The sequence below is a fragment of the Gymnoscopelus microlampas genome (assembly GCF_963454915.1).
Source record: "Gymnoscopelus microlampas genome assembly, chromosome: 23".
NCBI classification, from domain to species: domain Eukaryota; kingdom Metazoa; phylum Chordata; class Actinopteri; order Myctophiformes; family Myctophidae; genus Gymnoscopelus; species Gymnoscopelus microlampas.
In genome coordinates, this window is record NC_139960.1 from 2588515 (window position 1) to 2612511 (window position 23997).

General features: G+C 40.7%; 1 protein-coding gene across 1 annotated transcript in view; it reads left to right on the plus strand.

The window, feature by feature from the left end:
- LOC311040063 (thyrotropin-releasing hormone-degrading ectoenzyme-like) overlaps nt 1–23997 on the plus strand; it is a 239238-nt gene that overhangs the window by 43775 nt on the left and 171466 nt on the right. Inside the window, exon 5 of the mRNA XM_084050135.1 lies at nt 9005–9281. Within this exon, the coding sequence (XP_083906261.1) occupies nt 9005–9281 (277 nt within the window). The remainder of the gene's footprint in view (nt 1–9004; nt 9282–23997) is intronic.

Sequence of the window (23997 nt, forward strand, 5' to 3'; positions counted from 1 at the left end):
TTACAAAATGGCCTAAATCAGTAAATAATTTGGCTTAACTCACAAAAACATGTGACTTAGGCCAAACAAAAGGCCTATTTTGTCCTAAGTCACACTAGGGAGTTAGGCCATTATATTAAAAGGGGCGTGAACAGCATGATCCTTTTCAATTAGGAGTTGGGCCATTTTACCAGAGGTGGCCAGTGTCATGAGGACCTGACTTAGGCGAAAATATAATTTCCTCAAAAAATGACTTAGGCCATTAGTTTAATAAGGTGACGACTTGTAATATTAGTTGTACTGAGCTATTTGAATAGGCTCTATGCACAGCAGCCATATTGGAAAGAAATTGGGCCTCTTCTTACTTCCTTCACAGGTGTTACCCAATGATGCTAATGAAGGCTCTGTTCCATTCTGGTCAGGGTGCTGATATCGTGCATGTTGGCTCACTAGAAACACTCCATTTTGGTTCCCAAATGGCCCCTTATGGTGGGTGTGTAACTCTGAGAGTGTACAAATGGAACCAAATGGACCCGTAAGGGTCCATTTGGTTCCATTTGTACACTCTCAGAGTTATGGGGGTCCTTGAAAATAAGACAACCACTATGCCACACTAAATGGAACAGAGCCTTAATTAGTATCATTGGTAACACCCGTGAAGGAAGTAAGAAGGGGCCCAATTCATTCCCAATATGGCTGCTGTGCATAGAGCCTATTGTTCTTGTTCGATTTGCGTATTGTAAACAGCTTACAGTTTATGCCAATAAACCTAATTTGCCCAATTTGAATATTTCTGAGTGTAACCGTAGGGTCTGGGTTATGCGTGTCTTTGGCACTTTTTTTCATAGCGTTGCTTCCGAACAACGCTTTGAGGAAGAGATCAGAGTGTTGGGAATTGTAAAAGGAGGCATAACAATGACCAAGAGTCAGCCATTGGAGCAGAGAGGGGACTGATGATAACTGTTTTTTGCTCAGTTAGCTTTACATGGGCACATCATTAATGCATGAAATCTGTTATTTTGTGGGTGTTCAGGTGGGGTGGGAGCGGCCAGTTTCAGGAGAGCTTTTGTTTTGCTTTGCTTTGTCAAGTTTGTTTTGTCCTGTGTATGTATAGTATGCATGGATGTACCTATTGTACTGTTTTGTCTATTGCACTGTTTGTATTTTTGTCATAAAGGACCCTCTCGAAAACGAGATGGCACATCCCGAGGGGTTATATCCGTCTAATAATAAAGGTACTACTGTATAATGCATTGGTTCTCAAAGTGGGGTCCGGGGATCCCCAGGGGTACCTGAGGGGATACCAGGGGGTCCCCAGCTAAATGATTTATAGGAACCAAATGGACCCTTATGGGTCTGTAACTCTAAAGGTTGTTACACACCGGGGCGATTTTTTCGTGCGAATAATGCGGTTTTTTTAAAAACCTTATAAAGTCAATGGCTCCGTACATGGAGCGAAAAAGCGAAAAAGCGAAGCGAAAAAGCGTCTTTTAATTATTCGGAACGAGTCCGAATTTTGCGTATATTCGCTATATTCGCCGGTTTCGCCCGGTGTGTAAGGACCCTGAGAGTGTACAAATGGAACCAAATGGACCCGTTATTACAATTAACATTGATTTTACAATATGAATTGGGGTCCCAGAGATAGAAATGCCATTAAATGGGGGTCTGTAGCCCTAATGCATGTCAAACTGGGGGGGGGGGGGGGGTTCGAGAATCACTGCTAGAGCCGTACAAATCTTCTCTTATGGGGGGTCCCTGGCTTATCTTTACAAATGGGGGTCCGCGGGCTAATAAGTGTCAATTTGGGGGTCCTTCCTTGACGCATGAAAAAGTTTTAGAACCACTGCTATAATGATTGGAAAAGTGCATTGAACCAAAGATCAATTTCCATTCCAGCTAAATATAATGCAGTCATTTTATTGGACTGTTATGATCAGTCGCTCTCAGGTGGAAACCTTCTAGGTTCTCAAAGTGGGGTCCGGGGACCCCCAGGGGTCCTTGAGGGGGTTCAAGGGGGTCCTCAGCAAATATGTGTGAATATAGCATCACAATAATTTGAACCTTTTATACTTTGGCCTATTCAAAAATAGCAGATATACAAGCTCATAGCGCGGCACCGAGTGCCGCGCTATGAGCTTGTAGATCTGCTATTTTTTGAAAAAATCTTGAAGATTCGTGCAAATCTTTGAATATATTTATTTTAAAGCGAACATTTCAACACAAATCTTTGCTTCTGGGGGTCCCTGGCACAAAATATTTTCAGATGGGGGTCCGCGGCCAAATATATATCAATTTGGGGGTCCCTGGCATGAAAAGGTTTGAGAAGCACTGGACTAGACAGCGCTTTACCAATGTTTTGACCCATATTGTGAAAAGGACAGAAAAGGAAAAGTCTTGAAATCACAACACTCATGCAAACTCATGCAGACACTTCAGAAAGTAGGAACAACGTGTAGTTCTCTCTCTGTTAGGCTATAGATCATAATCTCTCTATAAATAGCAATCCCTCTGCACACACACACACACACACACACACACACACACACACACACACACACACACACACACACACACACACCCCCCTGTGTGTAATACAACCCCCTGACTCAACAGTTTTGCCTTCAGTGACACTGTTGTTCTGAATACTAATTAGGTGTGTGTGTGTGTGTGTGTGTGTGTGTGTGTGTGTGTGTGTGTGTGTGTGTGCGTGTGCGTGTGCGCGTGCGCGTGCGCGTGCGCGTGCGCGCGTGTGTGTGTGTGTGCGTGTGCGTGTGTGTGCGTGTGCGTGTGCGTGTGCGCGTGCGCGTGTGTGTGTGTGTGTGTGGGTGTGTGCGTGTGCGTGTGTGCGCGAGAGATTCCTGACCTACACAGTAACTTGTTCTTTCATTTCATTCAAATAGAAGGGAAAGAGAGAGACAGAATGTCTTGTCTTTTATCTCGACACCCATACATGATCATTCGGTTCCATCGTATCCCATGATGCCGTGTGTTTTCTCTCTGTATACATTTGGGTGATGATGTCACATCCTGCTCCCGGTCGAGTGTCCACCATGTCGCCATAGAAACGGGAGGGTGTCCCCTTGAATGCGGTTGGCTTTGTGTTTGAATGAGCTACGATTGGCTGGCTCACCATCCTGCCCACTCAGAAAGAGCTGCAAACAGTGATTTCAAGATTTTCTTTTGTCTTTCTAAATGTAGCGTTGGCAATTATATAGGTTTACCCTTTTTTTAAACCCAATTTAGTCGTTATGCCAATTAACCCATTAAGACCTGGAACGCATCTCTGTCACTTTAGGCTATTCAAAAATAGCAGATATACAAGCTCATAGCACGGCACCGAGTGCCGCGCTATGAGCTTGTAGATCTGCTATTTTTGAAAAATCGTGAAAATTATTTTTTTCGATTTTTTTTTTTTAGGATTTTGAAAATGTTTAGAAGCGGCCTCAGGTCTTAATGGGTTAATTAATTCCTCCCTACGCATGTCTGTGTTGCCATTGCCAATGCTGTTATACGCTACTCACCCCCCTGCCGTGAGGAGCCCCCACCGCGAGGACGTATAGCGCCTCCGTCCCACTCCTCCCATTCAACAATGCAGTGGATGGAGAAAGTGCTCCAATTGTTTACTTAATGTAACAGTATTAATACTGCAGTGTAGAAATACTCTGTTACAAGCAAAAGTAAGGTATAGTCAAAATGTACTTGAGCAAAAGTATTGGTATCAATACTTAAGTATTTAATACTTAAGTAATACTTGTAAAAGAGATCATTGTGCAGAATGTCCAATTTCACAAGTTCAAAATGTATAAACATCTTTTGAAAATAGCAGATCTACAAGCCCACAATGCGTCGCATCGCATTCCAGTTTAAAACCCTGGTGCTAGCCTATAGGGCAGTGAAAGGAACAGCTCCTTCTTACCTCCGGGCTATGGTCGATGGTCTTACACCCCTGCCCGACCACTTCGGTCTGCCGCCACGGGGCGACTGGTTACCTCGTCGGTCACTGGTCCTTCTGGCGGATCTACACGGTCGCGACTTTTTGTTGTTTTGGCCCCACAGTGGTGGAATGAACTCCCCACTGATGTCAGGACAGCAGAGTCACTGCCCATCTTTCGCCGCAGGCTGAAAACCCACCTCTTCAGGAAACACTACCCTTCCTCTTTGCCTTGCCTACTTGTTAACTAGTTGTACGAACTCTTGTTTTATTGGATCTTGTTTATTCGATGCACTTATTTCTTTCATCTCTTGCTCATTAGATTTTCCTATTCTGTCTCATCTGTTTAAGAAAGCAGGTAGCTGATATATTGCACTTTTACCTTAGCGCTAGGTATACTCTTAGTTGCTTGTTTTAGAAGAGAATGCACTTAAGACATCTGGTGATTAGTAGTTTCATTCCCTACCTATGTTGAATGCACTTATTGTAAGTCGCTTTGGATAAAAGCGTCTGCTAAATGACTGTAATGTAATGTAATGTAATGTAATGTAATGTAATTGAAAATGGGAAAAGAAAAAAATCCTCAAAAGTGTACTTAAGTACAGTACTTGAGTACATGTACTTACAGTAGTTACTTTACACCACTGCAACATTGACAGGCAGACAGGCAGACAGGCAGACAGGCTCCGCTCCCTCCCCCAAACACGGGCCAATTGTGTTAGATAGACGCTCAACCAAGCCGGATGCACTGCCGTGTATTAGAACCCCTAGACTCCACAGTGGTGGCCAAGTACTTTACCCCTGCACCACCTGAGTGCCCTTCATTTATTTTAGAGGACAGCTGAAGAGATAAATACTGTCTAACATTAAAATACATTCTGAAACTTCCACCACTGAATATAAATTATGTTAATTTCAGTTAAATCAAATGAAGGCATAACAAATAAATGGGGGACAAAATGAATATCCCTCAATGGCTGTATGCCAGTGAAACTAGTTAAAGGCAACGTGTGGTATACAATTACACAGGTATTCTGTGCCAATGGCATCCAGCCAAGTCTAGCTAAATTACATCCACAAGATTTGTATTTTGTTAGGGTAGAGTGGTGAAAGGGGGACGTATGTTTCCCTTCTTTAACTCATAGAACACAGTATCTTTTGACTTTTGTGTGACATAGAATGGCGAAGTGCGGCATTCATTTACGGGAAAAGTTAAAGTGCGGAGATACGAGGTGTCTGCCCCGACAGTATATGCAATGTGGCCCTCTGGAGTGAGTGTGTAAATATAGTGGCCCTCTGGAGTGAGTGTGTAAATATAGTGGCCCTCTCCATCCTCAAAGTTGCCCACCTCTGGCTTAAAGTCTAGGTGCATCTATCTCTATTTAGCTTTTTTTTTGTTTTTTTGCTTTACAGAGAATGAGTGTATCTATAGATTGTTTTTGTAAAAAAAAAAAACCCAATTCATTCTGGTTTGTGTTTTTTGTGGGTCTATAAAGGAGATCATGAATTCAATTCTCTTTTCTGTCTACCTCTATGATTCTCTAGTTTCTCTCTGTTATCATTATTTGTATTTTTTTTTACCATTTATTCTTTCACTGAGTTACTGTACCTCCCTCCTCCCCAACTCTCTCTCTCTCTGTCCCTGATCTCTCTTTTCATTTTCTATCTCTACCTCTGTTCACCTTCTCTCCATCCTTCACTCTTTTTTCATCTTTTCTCCTTTCATCCTCATTTTCTCTGCACTTTTCTCAAATAAAATAAAATGTCCTCCTCTACTCCTCCAGTTTTTAACCACTTAAACCCCAGCCTTTTCTGCGGAAAACTTTCACAGAAAATAGCACATCTACACGTTGTGAGCTTGTCGATCGGCTATTTTCAAGATATTTAAAGGTAGGGTAAGCGATAATTCTTGGTTAAAAAACGTTTTTTTTGTTAAAATGTTAAAGCTCTATATTCTGATAGTACTCATTGCTATAGAGTGTTTGTTCAGTAACAGGAGTCTCTCTGTCTCTCCACCTCTTTATAATGAACAGAAAATACATTTTCAGGTAGGTGACACAATTTCAGCCAATCAGGAGAGAGTACCCATTCATCAGCTTCTTTTTTTTTTATAGTGTTCCAGTTCCCATTTTGTCTGCTCATTTCTTTGTGTCATCACTTCCAATTACACTTGTTTAATCTGTATCATGACTTAGCTATCTATCCTGATTGGATACAATTGGTATCCCGACCCGAAAATGAATTTTCTGTTTAATAAAAAGAGAGCGGGAGAGAGGGAGAGAGAGACTCCTGTTACTGAACAAACACTCTATAGCAATGAGTACCATCAGAATGTAGAAGAGCTACAAAAAAACGACTACAAAACAGCTACTAGCATAGAGCCCTGAGGGACCCCACTAACCAAGTATAGGGTTTAAGTGCAGGTTGATAAGTTCTTTCTTCTTCCACTTAGCGCCATCATGACAGTAAATCACTTAATGCCATCTATCATGACAGTAAATCAAGATTTATTGTTGTTTTTGTATTTTCATCTCTGGGCTAGAATCTGATTCTATTTGGTCTGATGGTTTTCAGTGCTAGAAAAGTACATTTACTTGAGTAGCCTACTGTACTTCAGAAAATCTTTCGTACTGCATATAGGCCTACTTGTATTTGTATTTTTGGATACTTATTACTTTCACTCCACTACATTTCAAAGACAAACACTATACTTTTGACTCCACTACATTTCTAGGAAGGAAAAACGTACATTAATAATTAACCACTTGATGTCAAATATAGTGAAGATAGCAGCTCTAAGTGCAGCGAGCTTGTTAGATCTGCTATTTTCACTATTATTATATATTTTTTTCTATGAGGAATTTGGGGGATTTTTTTATATTTTAATACAACAATGCATTGATGAAAGTAAAATGTACTTTGTAATGTGTACTTTTGATTACTTAACTCATTCACTGCCACGGTTTCTCTAGAACAGTCTGTAGTTGCCAGCGTTTTTGAGCATTCTGACCAACAGAATATTTTGTTCTATGACATGTAAACACCAACTATCTCAAAAGAAAGAAGAGAGTCTCTACTTTCATCATGAAAAAAAGTGTGTTTCTGCCATGTTCTGTCCTTTTGTTATTGGCAGTTGAATATAGCTTGTTTTCACCAAAAACACCTTTCTGGGAACAGAAAGCATAGCTGGGAGGAAATTAATAAAAATCGTGCATGGTGTTAGGTATGGGTATAAGGTTTCCAAAAACCATCGCAAACTGATTGGGCTTGCCCCCTTGTGGTCTGTTTGCAATGAATCCAATATTTTACGAGTCCGGTTCCGGTTCTGCTTATCGGATCCGGTTCCTATCGGTTCCATATTTCGGTTCCAAAATGGTAAAAAAATAAGGTAAAATGTTTATTTAATAGAGATGCACCGAATGGAAAATTCTTGGCCGAAACCGAATACCGAATACAGGAAACACTTGGCCGAAAACCGAATAGCCGGAAATTATTAATTTAGAAAATATATATATACATTTTTTTAACGTTTTTTTGTACCATTGCTGCCATGGCTGTGCCTCTGTTGTAGAGCTACATGATTATGGCAAAACTTATCATAACTATAATGGGTCCATATTGAGATCAGTTATTTAAAACATATTTATTTATTGTGTAGAATTATTGATTTACTATTGTGTAGTAATAAAATACAATATGCCTCAAAACATTACCCTGCCATATTCAAGAAATTAAAACAAATATTGAATAGCCTAGCAAAAGGCATTATAATGTCTGCAGTTGCATTATTGCACACACAGCCAAAATGCATTAATATACAGTAGGTCTGCCATTCCTTCCTTTTGAAGAAGTCAGTTTCATTTTTGAAAGACACACACACGCACGCACGCACGCACGCACACACACACATGATGCGGGAGGAATGAGGCTGGGCTGAGTGCGCCCGGAGAGAAGCAGCAGCTCTACTCCTCCATACAGAGAGACGCTACTGATGTATACATCTCCATACATAGGTGTTTTACCGGATTTGTGATTTTTGCGCAGATTGTGCTGTTTGTGTAGGACCTCTAAACGCCTTTGTTTGAGCGGCTTTTAGCGCATCTAGGAACCGATATGCAGAACCGAAATTACATATTTTTTATGCATGGGTACCCGCCGGTACCGACCATTTCTTTATCGGTTCCTACTTGGAACCGTATTTCGGTACCCAACCCTTGCTAAATAACATTTTTGGGGGAAAATCAAACTCCAGGAAAGGCATCATTCTCAAGATGGCGGGAGTTTAAAATGCCCATAAACTGGGAGGGAATATGTGCCATCTTGAAAATGAGCTTGTAGATTTGTAGCCTATACTGTTATTACAGATGTGCCACTTCAAAACTTCACACGTTACTCTTCTTTCCCTGAAAGTGGCCTGAAAAGGCATGTTTTCCTCCCTGTTCTGCCCTTAAAATTGCACTGTTTTGCCCCTGAAAAGAAGTTGTCACTAAACCCCCCCGTTTTTCCCTTCAACAGACACCCATATGCATGAGAACAAAAAAATGTGTGTTGAGAAGGTGTCAGACTCATTATGAGGTGAAAGGTGATTTGAAGAGTTGCTCAAATTAATTAGCATCATAAAAGCAGTGATCATCAAAATAATTCATCATTTTAAATGCCCTTCTTTGTCCCTCTTATTGCCCTGGGAATCCCCTGAAAATGTACTGTCTTGGCGATGGCAGGACATGTGAAGTTTTGAAGTGGCACATCTGTATGTATTTATTTTGTTTAAGTTAAAGTGGTTAAGTTTGTGTGTGTGTGTGTGTGTGTGTGTGTGTGTGGGGGGGGGGGGGGGGGGGGGGGGTGAATAATGAAGCAATGAAACGTATTAACAAGAGCTTGTGACTAAATAACAACAACACTGAATCCATTGGAACACAGATTATTTTTACCCCATTTCTAACAGTTTTGGAAATGTTCCACCTGACAGCGATGACAGTTCTTCTCTTCTCTTCTCTTCTCTTCTCTTCTCTTCTCTTCTCTTCTCTTCTCTTCTCTTCTCTTCTCTTCTCTTCTCTTCTCTTCTCTTCTCTTCTCTCTTTGTGTCTTCAGGTACTTGGCGGTGACCCAGTTCAGTCCGGTTCATGCCAGGAAAGCGTTTCCCTGCTTCGACGAGCCCGTCTACAAGGCCACCTTCTCCCTCTCCTTGCGCCACCAGTCAGACTACATCTCCCTGTCCAACATGCCCGTCCGCAGCTCCTCGCCGGTCGACGAGGATGGCTGGGTGACCGATCACTTTGCGCGGACGCCTCGCATGTCCACGTACTACCTGGCCTGGGCCGTGTGTAACTTCACATACAAAGAGACGCACACCGACTCCGGAGTTGCTGTGAGTGTCATACACACACACACACACACACAGGCACACACACACACACACGCACGCACGCAGTGGTGGAAGAAGTACTCAGATATTTTGCTTAAGTAAAAGTAGCAATACTGCCACGTAGACGCGCTCTGTTACAAGTAAAAGTCCGGAATTCAAAATGCACTTGAGTAAAAGTATACTGGCATGAAAATATAATTAAAGTTCCACAAGTAAAAGTACTGACATTTTTGAAAATAGCAGATCTACAAGCTCACAACGCGTCGCGATGCGCCGCGTTGTGAGCTTGTAGATCGGCTATTTTCAAATAGCCTATGTATAAAATAGGGCTAAAGTGGTTATAATGTGTGTTTTATGATATAACAATTTATTTCTACAAAGTAACTCATGTTTTCAAATAATTGTAGTGGAGTAAAAGTACACTATTTGTCTCAGAGATGTAGTGGAGTAGAAGTAAAAGTATTGAAAATTGGAAATAACTCCAGTAAAGAAAAAAATACCTCAAAATTGTGCTTAAGTACTTGAGTAAATGTAGGCTACCTAGTTACTTTTCAGCACTGCACACACGCAGGCACGCACACATTTCAACAATGTATTCATATCCTCATAAAGGAGAGCGTACTAGAACACAAATATTAAAGGTACAGTGAAGGTTACATTCACCAACTCTAAGATATAAAAACAAATAGACTAGAGATGGTTTAAAAGTGCTTTGTATTTAATGACCTTGGTCATAAAGGCTTCTTCTAAGCTAGGGTCAAAGGTGCAGGCTGTCTCTATAACACAGACACTTCTCTGGACTCTTCATCAACCACAACAAAATCTGGTGTATAGGCTCTATGCACAGCAGCCATTTTGGAGAAAAATTGGGCCTCTTCTTACTTCCTTCACAGGTGTTACCAATGATACTAATGAAGGCTCTGTTTCAGGGTGCTGATATTGTGCATGTTGGCTCACTAGAAATACTAGTGGGTCTCAAAGTGTGGTCCAGGGACCCTCATGGTTCCTTGAGAGGGTGTAACTCAGAGAGTGTACACATGGAACCAAATGGACCCTCCCGGGTCCATTTGGTTCCATTTGTACACTCAGAGTTATGGGGTTCCTTGAAATTAAAAAGTTTGAGAACCACTGTGCTACACTAAATGGAACAGAGCCTTCATTAGTGTCATTGGTAACACATGTGAAGGAAGCAAGGAAGGGGCCCAATTTCTGTCCAATATGGCTGCTGTGCATAGAGCCTATTCGCTCTCAAAGATGTCTGGGTTATCACCAAGATGAAACATGGATGGAATATGTGTACATTCTCACTTAGAAGAGGAGGCACTCACTGAAGATGCATGAATCCTTTGATATGTCCTTCGCCATGAGTTCTACTATTGTGCCATGACGTGCTATGTACAGTACATTCCTTTTTATGAATAACAGCCATTCAAGATGTGTGACAGTGTTTCAGTGAGTGAACAAAAACCGTCTAGGTATGTCCATATTATGCTCTAAAAGTGTGAAAGCTAAGGAATGAGTCTGAGACACATTGGTCAGTAAAAGGGAAGACATTCAAGTTTCCCCTTGAGTTTTAGTCCAGTCCAGGGTTGTTGTTAATGTTGTTATTGAGGCTGTTGGTGGTGTGTAGATCCATGAGGACTCGTCTGGCACCTGTAGCTGTTAGCAGGATGTGAGCTTGTAGATCTGCTATTTCCGGCAGACACCGGCAACCCTATAGACGAATCCACAGACGCGCTACCTGTAGGCGGCCATTGCTGCATTACATTACATTACATTACAGTCATTTAGCAGACGCTTTTATCCAAAGCGACTTACAATAAGTGCATTCAACATAGGTAGGGAACGAAAACTACTAATCACCAGAAGTCTTAAGTGCATTTCCTGCAAAAAAACAAGCAACCAAGAGTATACCTAGCGCTAAGGTAAAAGTGCAATATATCAGCTACCTACTTTCTTAAACAGATGAGACAAAATAGCAAAATCAAATGAGCACGAGCTCAGACAAATAAGTGTATCGACTAAACAATCCAATAAAACAATACAAAACTAAAACAAGAGTTCGTACAACGAGTTAACAACAAGTAGGCCAGGCAAAGAGGAAGGGTAGTGTTTCCTGAAGAGGTGGGTTTTCAGCCTGCGGCGAAAGATGGGCAGTGACTCTGTCCTGACTTCAGTGGGAAGTTCATTCCACCACTGTGGTGTCGCGTCCGCGTAACGTTGACACCGCAGCAATGGCTGCGCGCAGGGCAGCGCTCTGTGGATTGGTGTATAGTTCTGTGTGCGCTACAGTATGCCTGAGCTATGAATATTCTATAATGCTGGGTGCATTATAGGCTGTTCAAATGATTGGTGCTCATCCTTGTATAAATTCATAATTTCACACACACACACACACACACACACACACACACACACACACACACACACACACACACACACACACACACACACACACACACACACACACACACACACACACACACACACACACACACACACACACAATGATGTTATTATAACACACAGAGTGTGTGTGTGTGTGTGTGTGTGTGTGTGTGTGTGTGTGTGTGTGTGTGTGTGTGTGTGTGTGCGTGTGCGTGTGCATGCGTGTGTGGGTTTAGAGTTTGAGTGTGTATGCAAGCGTTGTAATGTCCTCTGCCATACTGTAGCTGTTATAGGTTGTCACGTTTCACTTTGTCTCAATCTTATCTCTGTCACTGTCCTACACACACACGCAGGCAAAGCACGCACGCACGCACGCACGCACGCACGCACGCACGCACGCACGCACGCACGCACGCACGCACGCACGCACGCACGCACGCACGCACGCACGCACGCACACACACACACACACACACACACACACACACACACACACACACACACACACACACACACACACACACAGCTACTTGACCTTGTGTGTCCTCTCCTCCAATCATCTTTCTATCTGCGTAATTATGACTCATTCATCTGCTCTGTCAGGACAAGGACAACACGCACACACACGCAAACACGCACGCATGCACTCGTGCACCCCCCCCCCCCCCCCCCCCACACACACACACACACACACACACACACACACACACACACACACACACACACACACACACGTAGCAGTACCATTTTGCCATTTTCATTTAAATGATGAAAACAGTTTATTTATTATTTTGAAAGGAGCAGTCATCCCATGCATATTAAAACTCACACTGTAAATTTAGAACGCTTAATTTGAAATTTGATCTGCAGTTTCCACCAGCGGTGGAAAAAGTACTCAAATGGTTTACTTTAAGTAAAAGTATCAATACTGCAATGTAGAAGTACTCTGTTACAAGTGAAAGTCTGGCATTCAAAATGTACTTTATTTAAAAGTACAAAACTATTAGTATCAAAATGCACTTTAAGTACCAAAAGTAAAAGTACTAAAATGTGTGAAAATAGCAGATCTACAAGCTCACAACGCGTCGCAAGCTTGTAGATCGGCTATTTTCAAATAGCTTAGGTATAAAACTCTGAGGTGTCGTGGAGTAGAACAAACTGAAAATTGGAAATACTCCAGTAAAGTAAAAATACCTCAAAACTGTGCATGAGTATAGTATTTATATGTATAAGACACTCTTATATGATGGAGCAGGGCAGTGGTTCTCAACCTTTTCAGGCTGTGATCCCCCAATATAATCATATTTGGGGACCCCCCCCACCCTGACAAGCACTTAGAATGTAGTTTGACTCGGTTGCACAGATAAATATTGTGAAAATAGTAGATCTACAAACTCTTGTAAGCTTGTAAACCGGCTATTTTCACAATGATTGCAATTTGGCCAATGTTTGACCTTTGATTGATTGATTGATGTACTTTATTTAGTAAGACATGAGAACATCAGTACATGGAAGTACAAATTCACAATACAAGGTCTACTAAACTGGAAGACTCATAAAAGCACTGAGCTTGTGTCAAATGAGTTCCCCATGCACACAAATCATGATGACATATAAGAGACAGACAGATATACACAACTACTATAGAATGTCATACAATCAGTTTACAGGTTACTGGTATGAAGAGTGAGAAATATGTACAAAAGAAGAAGGAGAGAGGGGGGGGGGGGTAGGTTAGGTTAGGACTTAGACAGGGGCCATTTTCCAATTGCAGCCTCCTGAAGGTGTATCTTTAGGGCAGTTTTGAAAGAGAGTAGGGTTTTACACTCCTTCACTCCTTTTGGTAGGGCGTTCCACATTTTTGATGAATAGCATGAGAACGACTTACTTCCCTTTGTTGAGCCAAAAAAGGGTTGGACAAGGTTTGTGGAGCTGCCTCTGGTATTGTGATCATGGACTTCATTAACATTTTGGAAGTATTTTGACAAATACAGGGGGATCCCAATGTTGTGGTGTATCTTGAAGACCTGGCCCATAGCAAGTTGCTGTACTCTGTCCTCAACCCTAAGCCATCCAATCCTATCAAAATGATCAGGGGTATACTGTCGTTTGTTGATTACTGTTCATGGAGTAATTTGTCTTTTTCTTTTTTTTGGTATTAACAAGGTCTTAAAAGTCCTTAAATTGTCACTTCACTGTCATCTGGGGACCCCCCCCAAAATCATGTTGGGATCCCCCTGGGGGTCCCAACCCACAGATTGAGAACCACTGGAGTAGGGCATTCATTTTCAACAAACCATTAACTGTTTAAATATGGAGATACAAGGTTTGTGCCCTACGGCAACGATATAAGTATTATTTATAGCTGTTGAAGTTTTTTCCTTTATTTTACAGCTAAAATGTCCTCTACATTATACTCTACACACGCATGAACACGCACACGCACACAGACACACAGACACACACAGGAAGTTCATGGAGACCACACAGGAAGGAAGTCGGTCTTGTTAGTTGCGGTCGGTGACCCTGTCTCCTTGTTGCTAATAGATAATTTAGCGAAATCCTCCTTTAACGACCGCCTTTAACGAGGCCATTTGTTATCGTCATCCTTCACCTTGTAACGTGTGTGTGTGTGTGTGTGTGTGTGTGAGCTACGAGTGTGTGTGTGTGTGTGTGTGTGTGTGTGTGTGTGTGTGAGCTACGAGTGTGTGTGAGTGTGTGTGTGTGTGTGTGTGTGTGTGTGTGTGTGTGTGTGTGTGTGTGTGTGTGTGTGTGTGTGTGTGTGTGTGTGTGTGTGTGTGTGTGTGTGTGTGTCCTTCACAAATAAAACCCTGTGTTTTATATATATTTATACTTTTTATGTGTTTTTCATAAATTAATGGCCTACTTAGTCTACTACAGTGTCACGACAAAAGGAACAAAAACAGCTGGATATTTTCAATATACTTAATTATTATTATGTTTTAATAATAAGAAAGAAAGTAAGCTGATCTACAAGCTCACAACGCGTCACGTGGTGACACGGCGTGAGCTGCTAAATCACCTATTTTAGCAGTTTTTTTTATTTTGATTTGATTTATTTTTACCCAAAAGCGGTTATCAATATATATATATATTTTATTAAATTGATTAGTTTGATTAACTGTTGCTACTCCTGTTTCAGAGGAAGGACTAAACGGAGTCCAATGTATGTCCTCTCAAATATGCTATCACAAGATGTGCGTGTGTGTGTGTGTGTGTGTCAGTGGTGGAAAAAGTATTGGTATCAAAATGTACTTAAAGTACCAAAAGTAAAAGTACTAAAATGTTTGAAATGTTATCAGATGTACAGTACAAGCTCACAATTTGACACGTTGTGAGCTTGTAGATCTGATATTTTCAAATAGCCTATGTATAAAATAGGGCTAAAGTGGTTAGTGTGTGTTTCATAATGTAATAATTTATATCCGCAAAGTAACTAGTAACTAACGTTTTCAAATAATTGTAGTGGAGTAAACGTATAATATTTGCCTCTAAAATGTAGTGGAGTAGAAGTAGAAGTATTGAACATTGGAAATACTCCAGTAAAGTAAAAGTACCTCAAAATTATACTTAAGTACAGTACTTGAGTAAATGTACTTAGTGACTTTACACCACTGCAAATATGCTATCACAAGATTAAGTGTGTGTGTGTGTGTGTGTGTGTGTGTGTGTGTGTGTGTGTGTGTGTGTGTGTGTGTGTGTGTGTGTGTGTGTGTGTGTGTGTGTGTGTGTGTGTGTGTGTGTGTGTGTGTGTGTGTGTGTGTGTGTGTGTGTGCGCGTGTGTGTTTTAGCATGTTATCATACCCTCGCGCCATTTGCCAAGCCATCCATCAAATTACCGTGGCAACCGACCGTTGATCGCTCCATCCATCATCGCACGCGGAGAGAGAGAGAGAGAGAGAGAGAGAGAGAGAGAGAGAGAGAGAGAGAGAGAGAGAGAGAGAGAGAGAGAGAGAGAGAGAGAGAGAGAGAGAGAGAGAGAGAATGAAACGGAGACGACACGGACGGGTGGAGAGATAACGAGAGAGGAGGAGAGAGAGGAGAGGTGGAGAGAGAGCTAGGGAGATAGGGAGAGGAGGAGATGAGAGAAAGGAGGAAAGAAGAGAGGGAGAGGAGAGAAAGGTTCACAAACAGTCGTTCTACCTCCTGAGCCACTGCCACTTCTATGTATGAAATAAGAGATAAATCTAATATGGTATATGACATGACTCTATGTATAAAATAAGATATAGTCTATATATGTAATATGGTTTGACTCTATGTATAAAATAAGATACAGATAGATAGATATAGATGGTATATGACATGCAGGACAGAGGATGCTGTTTATGATCAAACGAAATCTCCTCATGAAAGGTATTCAGGGTTGGTTTGACTTATATCCACAGCAAACAGAATATTGAAGCAGGACTTAAAGGACCACGTGCCCATTATCAACCTACCTTCATGTACAGATGTGCCATTTCAAAACTTCACATGTCCTGCCATCGGCAAGACAGTAAACTTTCAGGGGATTCCCAGGGCAATAAGAGGGACAAAGAAGGGCATTTAAAATGGTGAATTATTTTGATGATCACTGCTTTTATGATGCTAATTCATTTGAGCAACTGGTCAAGGACCTCTTCAAATCACCTTTCGCCTCACAATGAGTCTGACACCCATTCTTTTGTTCTCATGTATATGGATGTCTGTTGAAGGGAAAAACGGGGGTGTGTAGTGACAACTTCTTTTCAGGGGAAAAACAGTGCGTTTTTAAGGGCAGAACAGGGAGGAAAACATGCCTTTTCAGGGGACTTTCAGGGAAAGAACAGTAACGTGTGAAGTTTTGAAGTGGCACATCTGTATAGGCTCTATGCAAATGGTACCATCTTATATTGAGCATTAGTGAGGACCAATTATATGAAAATGGATGAAGTGGTCCTTCAAAGCTGGCCATAACACCCATGACCGAAAAGGATAGTCATTTTGTATTTTAAAACAAAATGGCAGACGCCAGAGGGTTGGGCACAGTGTTGATTTCGCCGACTAAAACTATGCCCAAAAATGTTCCTCGACTACCTTATTTCACTGACGAAAACTTAATTGAAACAAAAAATAAGCTATGATGACTAAAACTAAGACAAATATGTTGACAATTTTGTCAACAAACAGAAACTAGACTAAAATGTTAGTGAGGGAACTAGTGGAGAAGAGATCCAGTAGAACTAAAAGACTCTGAAAATAGCAGATCTACAAGCTCAGTGTGACGCGTTGTGAGCTTGTAGATCGGCTATTTTCAGCATGCAACCAAGTGTAAAATCAGCCTTTAAGACGCCATCAAGGCACCGCGCCAAAATACATTTGAGTCGACTAAATCAACTGTAGATTTAGTCGACTAAAATCTTATGATATCTAGTCGACTAAAACTAGACCAACAGGGAAACATTTCAGATGACTAAAATATGACTGAAACTAAATGGAACTTTATTCAAAAGATTATGACTAAAACTAAATCAAAACGTGCTGTCAAAATCAACACTGGTTGGGCAGGACCTGGTTGATATGATACGCGCTTCAGAAACATCTTTCAAAAGAATTTCAGAAGAAAAAATTATAATTCCACAAAAGAAGAAGAGGAAGAAAAAACCTGTTAGGAAATGGTTCAAAGTACAACGCGTGGCATCGTGACACATTGTGACCTGGTAGATCCGCTATTGTCACTGTTTTAGAATAGGTCTAAACTTGAGACCTGAAGCCGATTCTACATGTCTCCTAAATCTCAACAGTATTCTGAAAAATGTATGTTTCTATATCAGTGGTGCTCAATATTTTACATGTCAAGGACCCCCAAAATTATATTTATTTGGACGTGGACCCCCATCAAAATATTTTGTTCCAGGGACCCCCCAGAAGCAAAGATTTGAGTTAAAATGTTTGCTTTAAAAATATATATATTCAAAGATTTGCACACATTTTCACGAATTTTAAAAAATAGCCCAAAGTGTAAAATAATGCTTTTTAGCTCAAATCTAAAAATGACACAGTTCCAGTTCTTAATGGGTTAAAGGGGCACTATGTAACTTTCCTCTTCTACCCTGGATTTGAACCAGGTTTCCTGCGCAAGTCCTTCATTTTTTTTACCGTTGAGCTAAAAGAGCCTGCCTGCTTGCTCAGGGGATAAATTGAATCTTGACCATCAGGTAAAAATTCATGTCGGATGAGACGTGACATTTGACACGATCTAAATGAGTCAATAGAAGAGCAGGGAGACAAAATACAACCACCCCAATTGTATAAGTTATATTGTATTAACATACAGTGCACTACCATACAGATTGGACAAAAGTACATCAAAAAACAGTTTGTGCCACTTTAACCCATTAAGACCTGAAGCCGATTCTTCATGTCTCCTAAATCCCAACAGTTTTCTGAAAAATGTTTCCATATCGGTGGTGCTCAAACTTTTTCATGTCAAGGACCCCCAAAATGATTATGTATTTGGCCGCGGACCCCCATCAAAATATTTTGTTCCGGGGACCCCCAGAAGCAAAGATTTGAGTTAAAATGTTCGCTTTAAAAATATATGTATTCAAAGATTTGCACATATTTTCAAGATTTTTCAAAAATAGCCAAAGTGTAAAATAATGCTTTTTAGCTCAAATCTAAAAATGACACAGTTCCAGGTCTTAATGGGTTAATTCATAATGTATTTTGCTAAGTTTGGGTGCTGGGGAAAGGAAATGTTGGAGGAGCACTGATCTATTATATTTCAAATGTGATTTTATTGTCTGGAATTCCTTGAGTGCATGTTGAGTTTTCCAGGAAATGAGATGAAATACATTTGCTTTCATTCATAGATACTGTCATGTAAGACAAATGTTCTCCTAAAACATAAATGTTCAATTCGATCTTGCCTTTTTTCACTTTGAAATGGGGCTCAAGTGGTTAATTCATAATGTAGCCTACTCTTCCCCTTCCTAGACATGCAGGTGAGTGAAAGTCGTATAAGTATCCAAAAATATACAGATACTCAAGTAAAGTACAGATACTCAAAAAAGTACTCAATCACAACAGTACTCAAGTAAATGTACTCACCGCCGGGGGAACTGTACATGCGTGCAGAAATCATTTTGCCCAGTAAAGAACAGTCATGTCTGGTACGGCTGCAAATCACCACGGCTTAAACGTGCTGCCAATGACGGCTCCTAACAAGCTTTTGAAAGCACGCTTTGATTCCATTCTGTTCAATGGGGGGGGGGGGGGGGGGGGGGGGTGCTTTGGGGTAGTGGTGTCAGGGCAGGACAATGAGGACATGAGCTCCGTTCTGTTCCTTTCTCCGGGGACACTTTTAACCCATTAAGACCTGGAACTGTGTCATTTTTAGATTTTAGCTAAATCAAAAATAGCAGATATACAAGCTTGATATACGAGCTTGTAGATCTGCTATTTTTGAAAAATCGTGGAAAATGTGTGCAAATCTTTGAATATGTATATTTTTGAAAGCGAACATTTTTAACTCAAATCTTTGCTTTTGGGGGGTCCCTGGAACAAGATATTTTGATGGGGGCCAAATACATATTCATTTTGGGGGTCCTTGACACGAAAAAGTGTGAGCACCACTGATATAGAAACAAACTTTTTTCAGGAAACTGCTGAGATTTAGGAGACATGTAGAATCGGCTTCAGGTCTCAATGGGTTAAACTTCTTGAATGAAAAACCGAGTGCAGGCGGGGCGGGGGGGGGGGCGGGGGTTGGCACATGCTGCGTGAGTTTTACAGCGGAGAGGGAGTTCCTTTATCTCAACCTTGGGTTGTTTCCAAAAAACAGAAGGTCTACCAGGACTATTGATTAACACTGAATTACACAGAGAGGGACTAGAACAAGAGGGCAATGTGTCGCACACGTATTGTATTACACTTTGAAACACTTAGCCTGCATGCAGTGTACTGTATACTTACTTAGTTTTACATCAAACAGTGAAAATAGCTGATCTACAACGCGTTGGTACGCATGTTGAGGTTCTGCTATTTTCCCAGTCAAAATTTTGAGATTTTACTGGAGTAGCCTATTTCCTATTTTCTATACTTTTACTTCTACTCCACTACATCTCAGAGGCTGCACTTTTAAGGTCCTTACATACCGGCGAATATAGCGAATATACGCAAAATTCGGACTCGTTCCGAATAATTAAAAGGCGCTTTTTCGCTTTGCTTTTTCGCTTTTTCACTCCATGTACGGAGCCATTGACGATCTACAAGTTCACAATGCGTCGCGACGCATTGTGAACTTGTAGATCGGCTATTTTCAACATATGTTTTTTATACATTTTGAACTTGTGAAATGGGATATTCTGCATAATGAGTACTTTTACTTTAGGTACTTTTTGGCATTTTGAGGCCAATACTTTTTGTACTTTTTAGTACATTTTGTATTCCGGACTTTCACTTGTAACAGAGTATATCTACATTGCAGTATTGATACTTTTACTTAAAGAGGTGGTGCCATGGTTTTGCACTTTTTCTGTTTTTCATGTGTCTATGTCGAGGTTGATAGAACGTCATTAAGCCCCCTAGTGGTGTTTTTATTGTGTTTTATGTCTTCTCTGACTATTTTGAGTTTCTACCTGGAGGCTGAAACCTTGAGGGTCAAACGTTCCAATAGAGAAACAGCGCTTTAGTGACGTAGTAAAAATATACCCTCCCCCCATTATCATAACACAGCAGGTGTGGGCATGAGGAGGAGGAGGGACTAGGACAGGTGGGTGGTGCTAAGGTGGTGGAGGAGGTGCTAAGGTGAGAACCAGGTATACTTAATGAACTGGAGGCGTGTCCACATAAAAACATAATTTTAACACTTTCTGTACACTTTTTTGAAAAAAACGTCCTCCTAGTATAACCATAATACCTGATGATTATGTTTTAGGGCGGGAAAAATCACTGAAAATCACGGCACCCCGTGCCAGTGGTGGAAAAACATTTTTTTCCACCACTGGCTAATTCCCATCGGGGGTCCCCACAGCCGATCATCTGTTTGACTGTTTCCATCTGCTTCTGTTCTCTGCGTCTTCCTCGGTGACTCCTGCCACCTGCATGTCGTCTCTCACCGCATCCGCGAGCCTCCCCCTTCCTCTTCTCCTCTTACCTGGCAGTTCCATCTTTTAGCATCCATCTCTGATCAATGTATACCCCTCATCCCTCCTTTTCACATGTCCAAACCCTCTCAACCTCGCCTCTCTTGCTCTATCCAAACCTTCTAACCTTGGTCGATCCTGTAATGTACTCATTTGTGATCTTGTCCCTCCTTGTCACTCCTAATGAGAATCGTATAGCATCCTCAATTCTGCCACCTCCAGCTCCGGCCTCCCGTCTTTTCGTCACTGCCAATGTTTCCAAGCCATACAGCCAGTGGTGGGAAAAAAATACTTTACTTAAGTAAGTAGTAAAAGTATCAATACTGCGATATAGAAATACTCTGTTACAAGTAAAAGTCCAGAATTCTAAATGTACTTGAGTAAAAGTACCAAAGTATTGGCATCAACATGTACTTAAAGTACCAAAAGTAAAAGTACTCATTATGTAGAAGGTCCCATTTCACAAGTTTATACAAATGTACAAAAGTATATATAGTATATAAAATGTATATAACATGTACAAAAATCCTTTGAAAATAACAGATCTACAAGCTCACAACGTGTCGCAATGCAATAGGGATGCTACGTTCATGTGTTTTAAGCAAAAGTAAACTGAATGGGGTTTACTGTGTAGAGGGAGAAAATGACATGAAAGCCAGTTATTAATCGGACTGTTTTTAATAAGGGAATCTTTGCTCTTTCTTTATGCTAGATATATATAAGCCCTGGGGGGAGACTTATTTAAAACATTTTGCTATGCTACATTTAATTATTTTTCTAGTAAATTAATTTGTCCAATAAGCCAGGTAGAGATGAATTATAAAATCAGGTTGATGGTTGGTAGCCCTCAGAGACTGATTAATTTAGATTTAATGTGTGGGATAGTGAACCGTATACGTACACGCTGTTAGCTTGCTGTCACTGATCCAGGTTGCAAAGTTGTCAGACTGTCATGCCTCACTGCCTGATGTTTTTTTTTAAAAGAAAAACGGTTTGAAGTGACATACGTATCAAAATGGTTTCTTGTGGTGGAAAGAAACTAATATTGATGTCTGGGGGCTCGATCGATAACAGCCCACTGACCATTGGTGAAAAGTACTATGTACTGTAGACTACTCCAGTTTCATACTTTTACCACTACTCCACTACATCTCAACGGCAAATACCTTTACTGCTCTACAACTATTTGAAAACTTAGTTACTTTGTAGATTTTGATTATTACAAAACATACATAAGCCACTTCAGACCTATATTATGGCTATTTGAAAATAACTGATCTACAAGCCCTCTGCTATTTTCAAAATATGTTTACACATTTTTAAATTCTGAGTAATTAGGCATTCTGCATAATAAGTACTTTTAGTTTTGCTACTTTAAGTATATTTCGACGCCAATACTTTTGAACTTTTATGCAAGTACATTTTTAACCCAGTACTTTTACTTGTGGCATTGATACTTTTACTCAAGTAATACAAAAGTGAGTACTTCTTCCACCATTGCCACTGACGGTCTTTTGAGCCATTTGTCCTTCCTTTCTAAGCGATTTTACATTCAAAAAGAAGAAGAGATCCGAGCACTCCAAAAAGTGGAGGGGAGGATGTAAAGTTAAAACTAACTTTAGTGTATATAAAATGCCAACATGTTTTGACCAGGATCTTCAAGGTCTTCATCAGTTCTTACCCTGATGATGAGGACAGTTCTTGGTCGAATCATGTTGTCATGTTTAACCCATTGAGACCTGAAGCCGATTCTACATGTCTCCTAAATCTCAACAGTTTTCTGAAAAACGTATGTTTCTATATCAGTGGTGCTCAATCTTTTTCATGTCAAGGACCCCCAAAATTATATGTATTTGGCCGCGGACCCCCATCAAAATATTTTGTTCCAGGGACCCCCAGAAGCAAAAATTTGAGTTAAAAATGTTCGCTTTAAAAATATATATATTCAAAGATTTGCACACATTTTCACGATTTTTCAAAAATAGCAGATCTACAAGCTCGTAGCGCGGCACTCGGTGCCGCGCTACGAGCTTGTATATCTGCTATTTTTGAATAGCCCAAAGTGTAAAATAATGCTTTTTAGCTCAAATCTAAAAATGACACAGTTCCAGGTCTTAAAGGGTTAATACGTTAAAGTCATTTTTAACTCTAACATCCTCTTTTTTGAGTTAATCGATCCATTATTCATTCCCGTGCGTTGATCCTAGAGGCATCAGTATTTAAACTCTTCATGTTAGCATTGTCCAACCGAGGCTATAGCGCAGCAAGTTATGACAACATACAAGGCATGTATTTGGTTTCCATATAACTCTTGATCACAAAAAGTTTATTTTAGATTTTTTTTTTAAAAACTGTGAGTAAACAGTGGTGTCTCGGGAGACTAATTACAAGACAGTCAAATAAGGCCTTGAATATAACAGACCGCTAGACTATGTGGTGACAGATGGAAGAGTCCCCTTCCTTACAATTTCACTTACACCTATTTTTCTTGCGTGTGATGTTTTGCAGTGTGCGCGTGCGCGTGCGTGTGCGCGTGCGTGTGTGGGTGTGGGTGTGTGCGTGTGTGTGTGTGCGTGTGCGCGTGCGTGTGTGCGCGTGCATACGTGTGCATTTATTTTGACTGGATTAAAAAAGTTGCACTAATGATGATACTTTATTCTCTTCATGCTAGTAATCAAGTGTAAGGGCTTAACGGTAACTGCGTGCATGTGCGTGCACGGCTGTGTGCATGTGTGATAGCGTGCAATCATAGAGATGTGGGAAGCAGATGCAATTGACCTTCAGTTTGTCATTGCAAATAATCTGTATTATATTATATCGTCAATGTCGGGTGGAAAACCTGCATGTGCAAAGCTGTTACTATTCAGGAAATGTAAAAACTTAGATTATTTAGTAATATTAATTAATAATGAATCATTTTCATTGGTTCATACAGCCCACAGACAGATTTAACAATTCTGTCACATCGTAGTTGGACCTTTGCAATTTTTTTAAATTGCAAATCGTGTGTGTGTGTGTGTGTGTATGTGTGTGTGCGTGTGTGTGTGTGCGCGTGCGTGTGCGCGTGCGTGCGTGGAACAAGTATTCAATTGTTTTACTTAAGTAAAAGTTTCAATACTGCAATGAAATGCCCTGTTGCAAGTAAAAGTCCGGAATTCAAAATGTACTTGAGTAAAAGTACAAAAGTATTGGCATCAAAA